The sequence below is a fragment of the Triplophysa dalaica genome, chromosome 2, assembly GCF_015846415.1.
Source record: "Triplophysa dalaica isolate WHDGS20190420 chromosome 2, ASM1584641v1, whole genome shotgun sequence".
NCBI lineage: Eukaryota > Metazoa > Chordata > Actinopteri > Cypriniformes > Nemacheilidae > Triplophysa > Triplophysa dalaica.
Window position 1 is genome coordinate 11,928,586 of NC_079543.1, and position 12,440 is coordinate 11,941,025.

Genomic DNA, 12,440 nt, shown 5'->3' on the forward strand with positions numbered 1-12,440 from the left:
GATGATTATGAGGAATGTTTGTAAAAAAGGGTTATATTCCACTCTCCACCAACACCACAGAAAAAAACAGGAACACTCCAAATATGGAGTAACAGGAAGTAATGCGTTTTCATGTTCATTTTCATTTTAACGAAAACCCTCTGTAGTTAAATTCATTTAAGAATCTCCATGCATGTAATATTTGAAAAGAATTGTAAATTTGCATCATTTATCTCAGCCTTCTTTAAACCTGTACAATTTGCACAATGTACTGTATATTCTGAATGTGTATAAAAATTTGGAGTAAACCTCCATAAGGAGCTTGGTATGCTCTCATTATGGACTTCCTGTCCCAGTGTGGGACGAGACAGTACTCTTACATAGTATTTAGAGGCCACACACCCTATAGTTTGGCAACTTAAAATAGACTCATACAGTAAAGGAAGTCTGAGTACACACTAAAGTGTGTGTCATTGTGTTATGTAAACATTCTTAGTGTGGCACTCTCCTTTTCTCATGCATGCTCAAGCTTCAGTTCACGTGCCCCCACAGCCGTCTGAGGGTGGAAGCGCAAATAGAGTGTTGGCGAGCAGGAAGTGATGCTGTTACAGTAATGAAGACTCGGGTTGATAAATAGCTCCTCTTCCAGACACATTAAATCCAGTCGTGAGCTTTAGCTAAACACTGTTCTTCTAGCTAAACACGGGCAAATATATACTGCTTTGTTGGACTTGTTTTACACTAAGAAAAGAGCAAGGTAAGATTCAACCTACCCTTTTTATTTTTGTTTTAAAATGGATTTTTTTATGAAATATCAATTTATGATTATATATGATGCAGATTTGTATTCATTTTTAACTTTCAGAGTTTTCAGAATGAAGTTTGTCATATTGATGTTTTGCCTGCTGGGAGCAGTCTATGCTAATCCAGTGAGTACTACATTTTACAACTTTTAAAAATGGAAATTACAAGAAACAAATAATGGAACATTGGTATACATTACAAACATTTCTCTTTTTTCAGCTCTTGCATAAAATTGGTATGGGGATGATTAAAGATGCGTCCAACTCTGTAAGTGTTACTAGGTCACTGAAAACAAGAGTTGCTAAGTTTAAATTGTTTTAAATAATCTTTTCATTATCTTATATTATAGTTAGATAGCTCTTCTGAATCCTCTCAGCAGAATGATGCCCCTGACCCTTCAGATGAGGTGAGCTTTCAGAAACTTTTAAGTACTGTGTTTTCTGAAATTACTGAAACGTGCCACCTTGAGATAAAACATTTTTTTTTACAGAACTCCAATGATAATAGCTCTGACAGCAATGTAAGTGCATATACATTGCTGTCAATAAATACATTTTATGAAAACATATATAGGATAGCTTTCAATAATTGCTTTAATTCCTTGACAGACATCAGAATCACCTGAGTCTAACTCATCTGAACCGGTATAACTTCACTGTTTACAGTACATTAAACTTTAATCATTTCAAAAAATCACTAATTTTCAAATATATCTGAAAATGTTGTACTTTATGTTTTTTTATCAAGGTCTCTGATGAGAGCCAAAGCCATTCTGTGGAAAGTCTGGTAAGTTTTGTTGCCCTTTACATTATACAGAAATCATGCTCGTTGCACATACTGTCAATTAAAAAAATGTGTCACTTTGAGCGTTCTAGATTTGACATTTAGCATTATGGACCCAAACTCTTTGGGAATATTTCTTAACATCATATTGAATCATCTGAACTAAACCCGTTGATAGCATCAGAAAAATATCAGTCTATGCTCGAATTTTCCGTTTAAAGGGAAATCAAAATGTGTTGGATGTGACAAAAAGGACACTCGTTTCTGAGAAATAACTATTTTCCTTCAATTAAATTGAAACTGCTTTAGAAACTTTAACAGAGACCTCACATGGGTATTTAAACCACCAAATATTGCGTTTGAAAACATTTGATTCAAATTATATATTTTTCAACTGAAAGCCCCAGTGTATGAAATTTCGCATCATTAAGTGGTGTTGCAACCAATGGCTCACTCCATCCCTCCTCCCTCCCTTTCCAAGCACTGGTGGCTGACACAGATGTCGTCATATTTTCACTCAACGAGATAACATATTTACAAAACGCTCTGTAGCGCAGATTGTCTGTTTAGGGCTACTCTAGAAACAACATGGCGAATTCCATGATAGGGGAACCCACACTGTATGTCGATAGAAATAGCTCATTCTAAGGTAATAAAAACATTACGCTTTATTATGTGAGGTCTTTATACACCTCTGAAGACATAGTAAATAAAGGTCCATGGACCTTTAAGGTTGGCATTTAAACGGAATTGCCCGTATATGCCATAGATTTCTTATGTATACAGTCCATCAATACGATGTTCTCTATGTTTAAATAGACTGGACAAAGTGACACTGCAGTGACATCAGATGACACTCAAAGCAGTAAAGAAAACATGCGTAGGGTAAGTAACATTAAATTGCATATTACACAGGTAAATGTTTGTTTTCACTGGAATAATGATTAAAAACCTAATGAGGATGATAATCACAATACAGGGCTGGGTCTACACCCTCAAATGGGTCCATGCGAACTACAGCAACGTCCAAGCAACCAGTGAACCAGATGAGGACGACGTCACAGATGAGGTCAAATCTGTGGACATCACAGACGAGTTGACAGTTGCAACATCAAAACCGAGCGAAAACAGTGAATCGAGCGAGAGTTTAGAGAAGGTCGGTGCGAAGACCGTTGACACACAAGATGAAAATAATGGTGCCGACACAAGCGAAAGTGTCGAACACACATACGCTGTTGAGGAGGCACAGTACAGCACTAGTAACAGTAGCAGCAGTAGCAGCAGCAGCAGCAGCAGCAGCAGCGAAAGCACAGAGTCCAGTAACAGCACACAGAATGACAGCAGTCACTCAGTGGAGTGTGTCACTGGAACCGACAGCCAAGACTGTGAAAGTGAGGAAGACTTTCCCCACGACATTGGCGATGATGGTGCAACCGACCCCTTCAACGGCTTCCTTATGCCAGATTATGTTGAGTCCTAACAGCTTTGTATTTGTTTATGACTCAGTGCTGTGATGTCTGCAAATGGAAATCCCAGGAATTTATTAGAGTAGGATGTGGGAAATATTAAAAAGAGTATATTTATAGTTTGGCTGTTCCCGTATAAACTTAGGCTAGATAAAAAAAACTTGTCGGTAATGTTTTAGGTTACCTCAGTCCACTTGAAATATACTGTATATTTAAACTTTATTTTACTTTCATATGCATCATGAGGCTGCAGTATTTTTCTAATTTATAAGCTTTGTAGTCATATATTTATACAGTTGGTGTTAACCGTTTTTAAATAAAAAATATAAACAATTGGATAAGTTGTGTTTTTCACAGTACTAAAATATGCACGTAACCTACCTCAAATTACCCTGAACTGGCAGACGTCTACTTGATGTCTGCAAGATCTGCAATACATAGCCTAGTTTGTTCATCTGCAATAGGCTACGTCTCAGAGACGTCTGCTGTCAGATGTCAAATGGAGCTTCAGAAGACATGTGTAGGACGTTTAGGATTTAGAATGTAAAAAACTGCACTTTCTGATATGTTTAGCAGATGTTTTTACACAGCAGATGCATTCCAGATCTCCAGATCATTTGGAGACGTATTACAGACGTACGTGTGCTAGATTGGTAACAACTTTGTTGCCTATTATTTCACAGAGTTAATAACTTTGCATGTCTAAACAAATTAGCAGAGGGCTGAAAATGCATAATGGCTCAACCTCATGTTCTCCAAGAGCCCAACGTCATTTTTGTTTTAGTGTCACCGATTTATATTTAACTAACTTACGACTAAACTCATATTGTAAACTCTTTCTAAATAGCTCTTGCATATAAAACACGTCAATGCTGATCTCATACCACAAGGGGGTGGCAAACTTTAGAGAACACTGTGGGGTTTCCCTGCGCAGCACCTTATGAATTAACCCAAACATTACAGGATGATAGGGACTTTTTTACTGTTTCATGTGTGCTGCTTTTGGAAAAGGAATAAAGATTCCTAACACTAAGAATGAGGGTTTAGATGTTGTAAGTTTCTTAATTGCTGTATAATTTAAATGGCTGCTTAATGTTCCATCTTCAGATAACAGACTATAAGCACCATTGGCATGCATTGTCTAGACAATTGACACTATATGATCCCAGATAATGGCAGGAATTATGTGGCTATTATGGAAGCTGTGTGAAAGAATGAAAGCTATCTTTAACAGACATTAAACAAAACAAGGAGAGATAGTGTGTAATGAAAACTTTAAATGAAGGGGTTTAGACCTTTTAATAGAAGCCGATTATTTCAGATAAATCAAGAAACTCAAAGGGTTTCTGTATCTGGGGTATACTTCCTGTTTCATTACTTTTTACAGTTTAACTAAGCTTTTACATTGTAACATATTACGCTACATTAAAAACAGCGAATCCTGTGATAGAAAGACCTGATAATTTCTAAATTCAACACAAAATATATTTTGTAATAGAGTTGTTGTGACCACCATTAGAGCCATGTCAGAGGTGGTTGAAAGAAGCAGCCAGCGGATTTGGCTCAAGCCGAACGATCCAGTCTGGGCCCAAAGTCCCTCTTGAGGGTGAAATTCGCAGGTGGTTGAGCACAGGACATAAGCTGAGGGCTGATCATGATGCAGCGGGCCACCCCTGCGGAGGGTGCATAATGTTTAAAAGGCCGAAACAACCATGCAAGGGCACGCTACTGAAGAAGTGTCCTCTGCCCAACTGCCCGGAGTGTTACCCTGGCCAAGATTCACCTCCCGTACACCCAACGGACCCCCTCCACCCCCATCCCTAGATCGTTTACCACTCCCAACAACAAGTCAAATCCAGCAAGTGCATACCACCTATAGGCACAAGGGACAGTGTAAAATCTCGTCCTGTGTATTATGACTCAATCATAATATAAATTCATATTTTTTCAAACTATTAATAATTGAATGTTTATAAGTTAAGAAAGTCATAGGCAACATTAAGGTTCTGTACATCGTGGGCCCTTTTCAGTGCAACAGGGTGCTGCATTCACATGCTCAACGTGAGTCGGTGCACAGAAAAATCATGAGATTGTATCTCACCAACATGCCAAAAAAAGTCTACAAACAGGTTATAAGGGAAGCGTAGTTGCTACATTGTCGCGCCGCCTCATTTCGCGTCGCGGTCGCGCAACACAACCTTCTTCAAGCGCACAAGGTGGCGCCAGACCTATTGAGCTGTGATCTCGAGAGGGACAACAACAGTCCTTCAAACTTGTTAAATGACAAGTAAAGCACACATGACTCGACAATTAACGTAATGGGTAAAGGCGAAAAGGGGGCTAGCAGATTATTTTTCGACGTTTGTGTGAAGTGCGAGAAAAATATACCCAAATTGAGACTGGGAAGTCCCCGCGAGGAAATCCCCTCTTCAAAAGATCATTCCGAAATTGAGTGTGGCTCTCAAAGGCTGAAGCTCTCTGTCTTTAGTGTACAGCAGACGCCTGCCGAGCTTTTACGATTGACGGGTATACAGTGATTTATGAACGACAGTCGTGTCTTTAGTTTTAAATCACAGTATGGATGAGATGAAGAGGGAGAACGAGGCGCTCAGAGCGAAGCTGCGCAGCTGCTCTAAACTCAACTCGTTTTACCACGAAACGCAACAAGAAATCGATCATGTAAATCAACTGTTAACATCCAAAAACGGAATTATTGCCGATTTGAGGGCAAGGCTGGGGAAGTATGAGAAAACTGTGGTCATGGAGGGAGAGGAGCCCTATTTTGTTGGACCATCGAAGTCTCTGATCGAGAGTTTGTGTAAGGAAATCTGCAAATTAAAACAGAAAGTCAAAGAGTCAGAGACGGAAGCCGCCCTGAGACTGGAAACCAGCAAAGCGGTAAGTTATTTGTTATGTTTGTACTTTTACGCACTTAGCCAGTATTCTGTTAAAATCATCTGTCAACATTTTTTTCCTTATTTGCAAATTACCTGTAAAATAGTTACTACATATTCTACAGTGCATGAGCCCTAATGCATGGAATAAGGGACAGTTCACCCCCAAATTAAAATTCGTTCATCATTTACTCACCTTCATGCTATTTAAAACTTTATGGCTTATGTTTTTTCTGCAGAACACACAAACAATCTGCTAATAATGCTGATAACCAGAGCCCATTGACTATCATGACACAAACCACTGAGGCATTTCTATAAATATCTTCCTTTGTGTTCCACAGAAGAAAGATTCATAATCAGGTTTTGAACGACATGAGGGTGAATGGTGGCGAAATATGATGGCTAATTCTTTTGTGAAACTATCCCATTAAAAGTGTATATTTAAAGCCTTCCCTTCGCAATAATCATAGTTCTTTAACATACACATTTAAAATAGTTAAACCATGGTTGTATAATGGTAGTAAATCTGCCAAAAGTCGATCTGGAATTTAATGCGTCTTTTTTTGGAAATCAAGTTTTGATTGTTTTCTCATTCCAGGAGATCCAGCGGTTGCAAGAAATTTTAAAAGAGAAAGACCAAGAACTGGAGATGATCAGGCACAGGCCTGAGCAAGAGAAGGAGAGGGAGATCCAGCAACTTCGCTCCACTCTGGCCGACAAGGATCGGGTGCAGGCCACCAGGGCCGTCCTTTGCAATTCTCTTGCTGAAGAAGCGGAGCAGTTGAGGGCCCAGCTCGGCGCTACGGTGCAGGTGTGTCAGGAGCTGTTGGGACGGCTTGAGAAAGAGAAAAGCAACAACACAGCACCGGATCAAAGAGCTCAAGTGAATGAGGTGTGTAAAGGACATTCACAGAGAACATACCCCATTTACGCAATGAACGCCACTTTTCAAAACCAAGACTGCTCATTTAGCATAAAATGATACATTGCGTCTTATTTCATGTTAAATGTTTCCAATAATATCTGACGTTGCTTTTTTGTATCATCACCAGACAACAGTTTCTTCAGAGGTTTCTCATCTAAACGTCATTATCGGCAAGTTACAAGAGGAGAACGACCAACTTAATAAAAGAGTTGCATATGTAAGGACCACATGATGGAATTGTTGTTTTTCACCCACTGACAGTCATTTTACCTTTTTCATAAGCAGAAAATGTCATATGTGTCAAAATATCAAAATGTCCCCTGCCTTTTACGGAAAGTAACAGTATTGGAAAATGTCATGTCATTTCTTTTCTGTTCACATCATAAACACACATTTCGTTCCGTTCGTCTCAGGTGGAAAGTTTAAACTCAAAGTGGCAGAAATACGACTCGAGCAGAGAAGAGTACGTAAGGGGTTTGTGTCAGAAGTTGAAAGAATCAAACGGCCTGGCATCTACAGGTCCCAACCTCACCCAGACGTCAGCAGCGGGGGGCGCCAATCTGTTCCAGCAGGAGATCGCCCGACTCAACGGCCTCCTGGAGGAGAAGATGATGGAGTGTGAGAGACACAGCAGAGAAAAGGATGACAATGCCAGAAGAGACCATGAGCGCATTCAGATGCTCGAGCAACAGGTAAGATTTTGATGTACTAACCCTGAAACAGAGCTGTTCTGCTAAAGCGCTCTCAATTCCCATTTAAAACAGGAAGTCATTGACACTTTTGTTACAGTAAAGGCGAGAAGTGTTTGGCTTTCTGCCTATAAACCGAGTGCTGTAATTCTTTGCTGTTCTACAGGTACTGGCCTATATTGAAGACTTCAAATCGGAGCGAGCAGATAGAGAGCGGGCCCAAGGGAAAATCCTGGACCTTCAAGACCAAGTAGTTCAACTTCAACTACAAATACGCAAACAGGCAAGTATTCATATTCCTACTAAGAAATAAGCAAGAGTTCCTCAAACTAAACTATATAATACACATATACTGTATATTATTCTTATTTTAAGATTTGTATGTCACACAGAGCACCCAGGAAGCCTTGCCCTCAAGGCGAGCTCACGCAGGACTAAAAAAAGCCTCTCACCGACCCGTAGACGCCGCCGAACCGTTGCTAAGGAACAGTCCCCCGGACACAACCTCTAAAAGGACTATAAGTAACACTGCCCTACAGGGAGCATCTGAACTGCAGTGCCCTCGATGTCTGACCACATACGATGAGGAACACACCGCCGAATACCTGAATCACTGGGACGAGTGCGCCAAGCTGTGAGTCTCTCACCTAACTGACTTTTCATAGGACGCAACTAGCACTGAGGACAGAATCACTACAAACGCACTGACTACGGGAGGTGTGAAAGAAAGTATGTCGGAAAACGCTGGAGAAAGAGCTTTGTTGCTTTTTCGGCTTCACTTCAGTTGTGGACTCGGTTCGGAATTAGGGTTCAGGAATTCCCAGTTCGGGGCTTACGCACACGGCTTTCATTGGTGTGAAGAGTAAAAAATGAACAAATCATTCAACGTCATACCCTTCACATTGTAATGACGTGTAGTTTATTGCTGTCATGCATTCAAAAAGACACAGTTTGTCTACACGTGGTACAGTTTTGTTTTATAAATGTGTTATTATTGAAGATCTGTGTTTAATTCAGATGAATCCTTGGTATCATATACCTCAATATGTCTTGTCTTTATCAACTGGTTTGCACTTTTTGCTTTTTAAATTATTGCCGAATACCGAAGATTAAAGCACATGGCTTTTATATTTGATACATAAGCTTCTTAACTAACAGACTGTAAAATATTATTCGGACATTTATTGTCATGGTGCTATTGGTAATGTACAGTGTGTAGTAATTCATCTGTATTATTTGTAGGTATATTCCTATTTTCGATTTACATAATTTAAATTTTACCAGCAAATAGAGAGCAGGAAAGCACACACTATAAATAATGTTCTGATATCTTGATATATACAGTATATATATATATATATATATATATATATATTACGTGTTCATTTTCCTAATGTAAATGTTCTGTATTGTTCTGTTATAAAACATTACTTTCTTAGACTTCAAGGCACCTTTTGAGTGTTCGGTACTTGCCATTTGATCCCCCTCTGCAATTGAAAACATTCTAGTTTTAAGTAAGAGAGGAAGTTCCCTACATCCTGGTAAACTTACGTACACACTTCTCAGTCTCAGACGCCGTCTAACAAAATGGCTGGTGAGGTAAAACACTTATGGGGGGAAAAAATCAATTGGCAAATATCGACATTTTAGAAAAGCTGCCAAATTAAGACATAAGAGCATTTATTTTTGTAATAAAATAATATTTGCATAATGACCTCTTTCTAAAATATGTGTCTTCTTTGTATTTGTTGATTGTTTCTTTGTGAGTGCATTTATACATGAATGCACACGCGGACGTGATCAGATGTAATTCGAAGTTTGATAAGAGGAAACCATACACTGAAATAATGCTGGTAGGATCATGAGGCATAGTGTGTCATTGAATTTAAACTCAAGTCCCATAGGATTTAAAAGAGTATGCGTATGTGTGCAAGTGCTGGAAAGCCCCTTCCCAAGCAGTAGTGAATGGACAGGCTGTGACTGCGGCAAATTCTCAGCTGTCCTGAGGCCTACGAGTGAATAGCGCGAGAGAAACATGCGACTGCAGGATATAGCGATAAAACAGCACTGGCTATTTAGAGGGGAGGAGGCTGCAGAACCAAACAAGGCTGGTGTGTGTGAGTTTAAATGGAATTAGTATGTGCGGATGCTTGTGTTGCCATTTCTGCACGTCTCCTAACAAAAATGTGTCTTTAATTAAATTCAGACTTTTAAACATACTGGACGACTACTGTGGAACCCTTTACTTAAAGAATATGTGTATAATGTTTTATAAAAGTAGTTTTAATGTATTAAATATGCCTTGTAATACACCTTATAATGCATGAATAATTGTAACTTAAGTTAATACATTATATCACTTATCAATTCATTTTTACACTTTGACTTTTATTATTTACAACAGCGTTTAAGTAATTGATAATGTACTGGCAGCCGGTTGTTATCGCAGAAATAAGCACCGACAGTGTGATCAGAATTTGTAGTACATCATTATATGTGATGTCACCTTAAATCTGTGTTCTTACTTTTTTATAATCTAAATAACTATAATTTTAGATCAAAGAGTTGAAAATTACACTGTAAACATCAATAAAAGCTTTAATTTGGCATATGACCATGGTAGAAATGAGATAATCTACAGCTAACAGTGCGTTAAAGGATTTTAATGCACTACGTGGCGGCATACACCTCTGCTTTGCATCGGGTGGTTCTTGGCCTCCATGTTGTGCATTAAAACACATGGCTAGCTGTGGATTATCGCTTACTTGCCACGTGATAAAAAAGAAAATCAAATAGGTTTGAAATGACATGAGGTGAATAAATGACAGAAGTTTCAGATTAGGGTGAACTATCCCTTTAAATATATCTGAAACATCAGCACCTTGTTTTCTACCAAAATTTTGGTCTATTTTCAGCTAGTATTCACAAGATCGCATTGTGGAGGGTTTTCTGTCAAATTTGAAAGAGCATCGTGGTCACACCTTAGCTGCTGAATGGGGGCAGGAGGAAAAACTCCAGCAGGAGTTTCGTGCTCTCTACTACGGTCAAGAAACTTTCTTGAAATGACGTAGACGCCCAAGTACACGCACTTCTGAGTCATCAGGTTTTACACAGAACAGTGTCATTTTTCTACCTGGAGTAATTTGTTGTGAAGTCATCGAGAATATCATGTATCTCTGAAGAATGTAACTAGAGATTTAAAAAGCTCAAGTGATGGATGTGTGAGCCTGGTGTAGTGCTTTTATGAAACCTTTTTCCTCGGAGAAGTGAAAGGTTGCTGGAAGGGATTCCCCACCTCCTCAAATACACACACACACACACACACACACACACATGTGAGGCCCACAGACCTGAAAAGCACACACACCACAAGACACCCTCATCAAGTGGAAATAATTAGGTCACAAAATCACATGACGTTTACAGTAAAATTTTGTTGCAGAAAAATAATTTAGCCCACATTTAAAACGAGCTGCATTGGTAATTTATGAATTCAACATGTTCGCTTGACACTACAAACACACGCAAAACGATTTAAAAGTGCTGTTCGTCTATATTATTTCCCATACAAAAACACCAAAATTATCCTCAACTACCTGCATAGTTCTTTTCCGAGCGGGAAACCCTTGCAAAACACCATGCCAAAAGGAATACATTTGGCCTTTAATCTTTAAAGCAGGAAATTCCCAAGCATTGGAATATACATCATTCATTTGAAAGACAAGCACCTAACTTAAAATGCCTTGATAACACATTTAGTAAGAAAAACAATCTATGTTGTGTTATTTTTTTGATAAGACAGATCAGGGATCAGACAGAACTCTATTGTTAATTCCAGTATGTGGAATGATGGGGTTTTTCCCTTTTGAGCTGTCCTCAATGAAAAGATCCTAGTGATTATAAACTGCACCATCACATCTCCAATCTTCAATTCCTCTCTAATAAGCAGAGATTTCTCTCTCTCTTTCTCCAAACCTATCATTGTGCAAATCCCCATCTTAAAAACAGGTGAGAGACGTTTAGTCATCACACAAAAAAATCCTACAAAGAAAATTTTATGAAAGGCAGTTGTTATTATACATAGTGTAGATTTAATAAAAAGTTTACATTTTAAGTAAAAGTGAAAGTAAACTTCATTTAGAAGCATGTGTGTTTAATATAGATTTTGGTTGTTCCTATTGTGCGAGGAATAAGATTTTTGTTATTTGTACTTTTGGAACTATACTTTGACTTTCATGTTGAAGTCTGTCATAAACCTGGCCTCAACTAGAAATGTATTACTAAAAAGATTTTACACAAATTAGGCAACTCCAGCATTGCATCATGGTTGACTTTACGTGGGCAGACTCTAGTACTTACGAAAGCATTACCAGGAGATTCACCAAAACTCCCGTCAATGGCTCACTCTCTTATTTCCCAGACGAACACACATACATTTTTCTTTTAAATTAATAATCAATTTTTTTCTAATTATTACAGGGACTGCCTTTAAAGAAAATTCTCAAATTGAAGTTAAATCTTTGTTTTTTTATTAAAGTTTAGTAAAAAAAACACCTACGTTAACAAATGGCTGTGGTTCTTGTTAAAAAGATGAAAAAAACAGGCCATTTTTTTGTCACTAGCAGGATGCCACAATGACAATCATAGTGATACTGGTTCGTTTATCTTTATAAACCAGTAAAAATAAGCGAAAACATGTACAGTTTAACCTCTTTTTTTTTTTTAAACAAGACCTTACAAGAAGACACTGCAGAGTTCTCTTGTATGTTTCTTTGTTACATGTTAAAAAGAAGGTAGGCGTGCCACCACAGCGAAATTTTTTTTTGGCAGGAAGTGAAAAAAAAGCCCTTCTACATAAAACAAAATTCGATGATGACGGATAGTGACAAAAGTTCCC

General features: G+C 38.4%; 2 protein-coding genes across 2 annotated transcripts; both read left to right on the plus strand.

Moving 5' to 3' along the window:
- The first annotated feature begins 599 nt into the window (after positions 1-599).
- On the plus strand, positions 600-3,302 carry scpp1 (secretory calcium-binding phosphoprotein 1). The gene is made up of 9 exons (XM_056735931.1): positions 600-736; positions 845-908; positions 1,003-1,050; positions 1,133-1,189; positions 1,274-1,303; positions 1,392-1,427; positions 1,531-1,569; positions 2,386-2,451; positions 2,546-3,302. Exons 2-9 carry the CDS (start codon positions 855-857, stop codon positions 3,044-3,046), a joined length of 831 nt encoding a protein of 276 aa, XP_056591909.1. The 5' UTR covers positions 600-736; positions 845-854; the 3' UTR covers positions 3,047-3,302.
- Positions 3,303-5,172: 1,870 nt separating this feature from the next.
- tnip2 (TNFAIP3 interacting protein 2) lies at positions 5,173-9,213 on the plus strand. Its single transcript, XM_056731490.1, has 6 exons — positions 5,173-5,930; positions 6,528-6,821; positions 6,982-7,071; positions 7,268-7,546; positions 7,710-7,826; positions 7,936-9,213. Exons 1-6 carry the CDS (start codon positions 5,610-5,612, stop codon positions 8,179-8,181), a joined length of 1,347 nt encoding a protein of 448 aa, XP_056587468.1. The 5' UTR covers positions 5,173-5,609; the 3' UTR covers positions 8,182-9,213.
- The last annotated feature ends 3,227 nt before the right edge of the window (positions 9,214-12,440 follow it).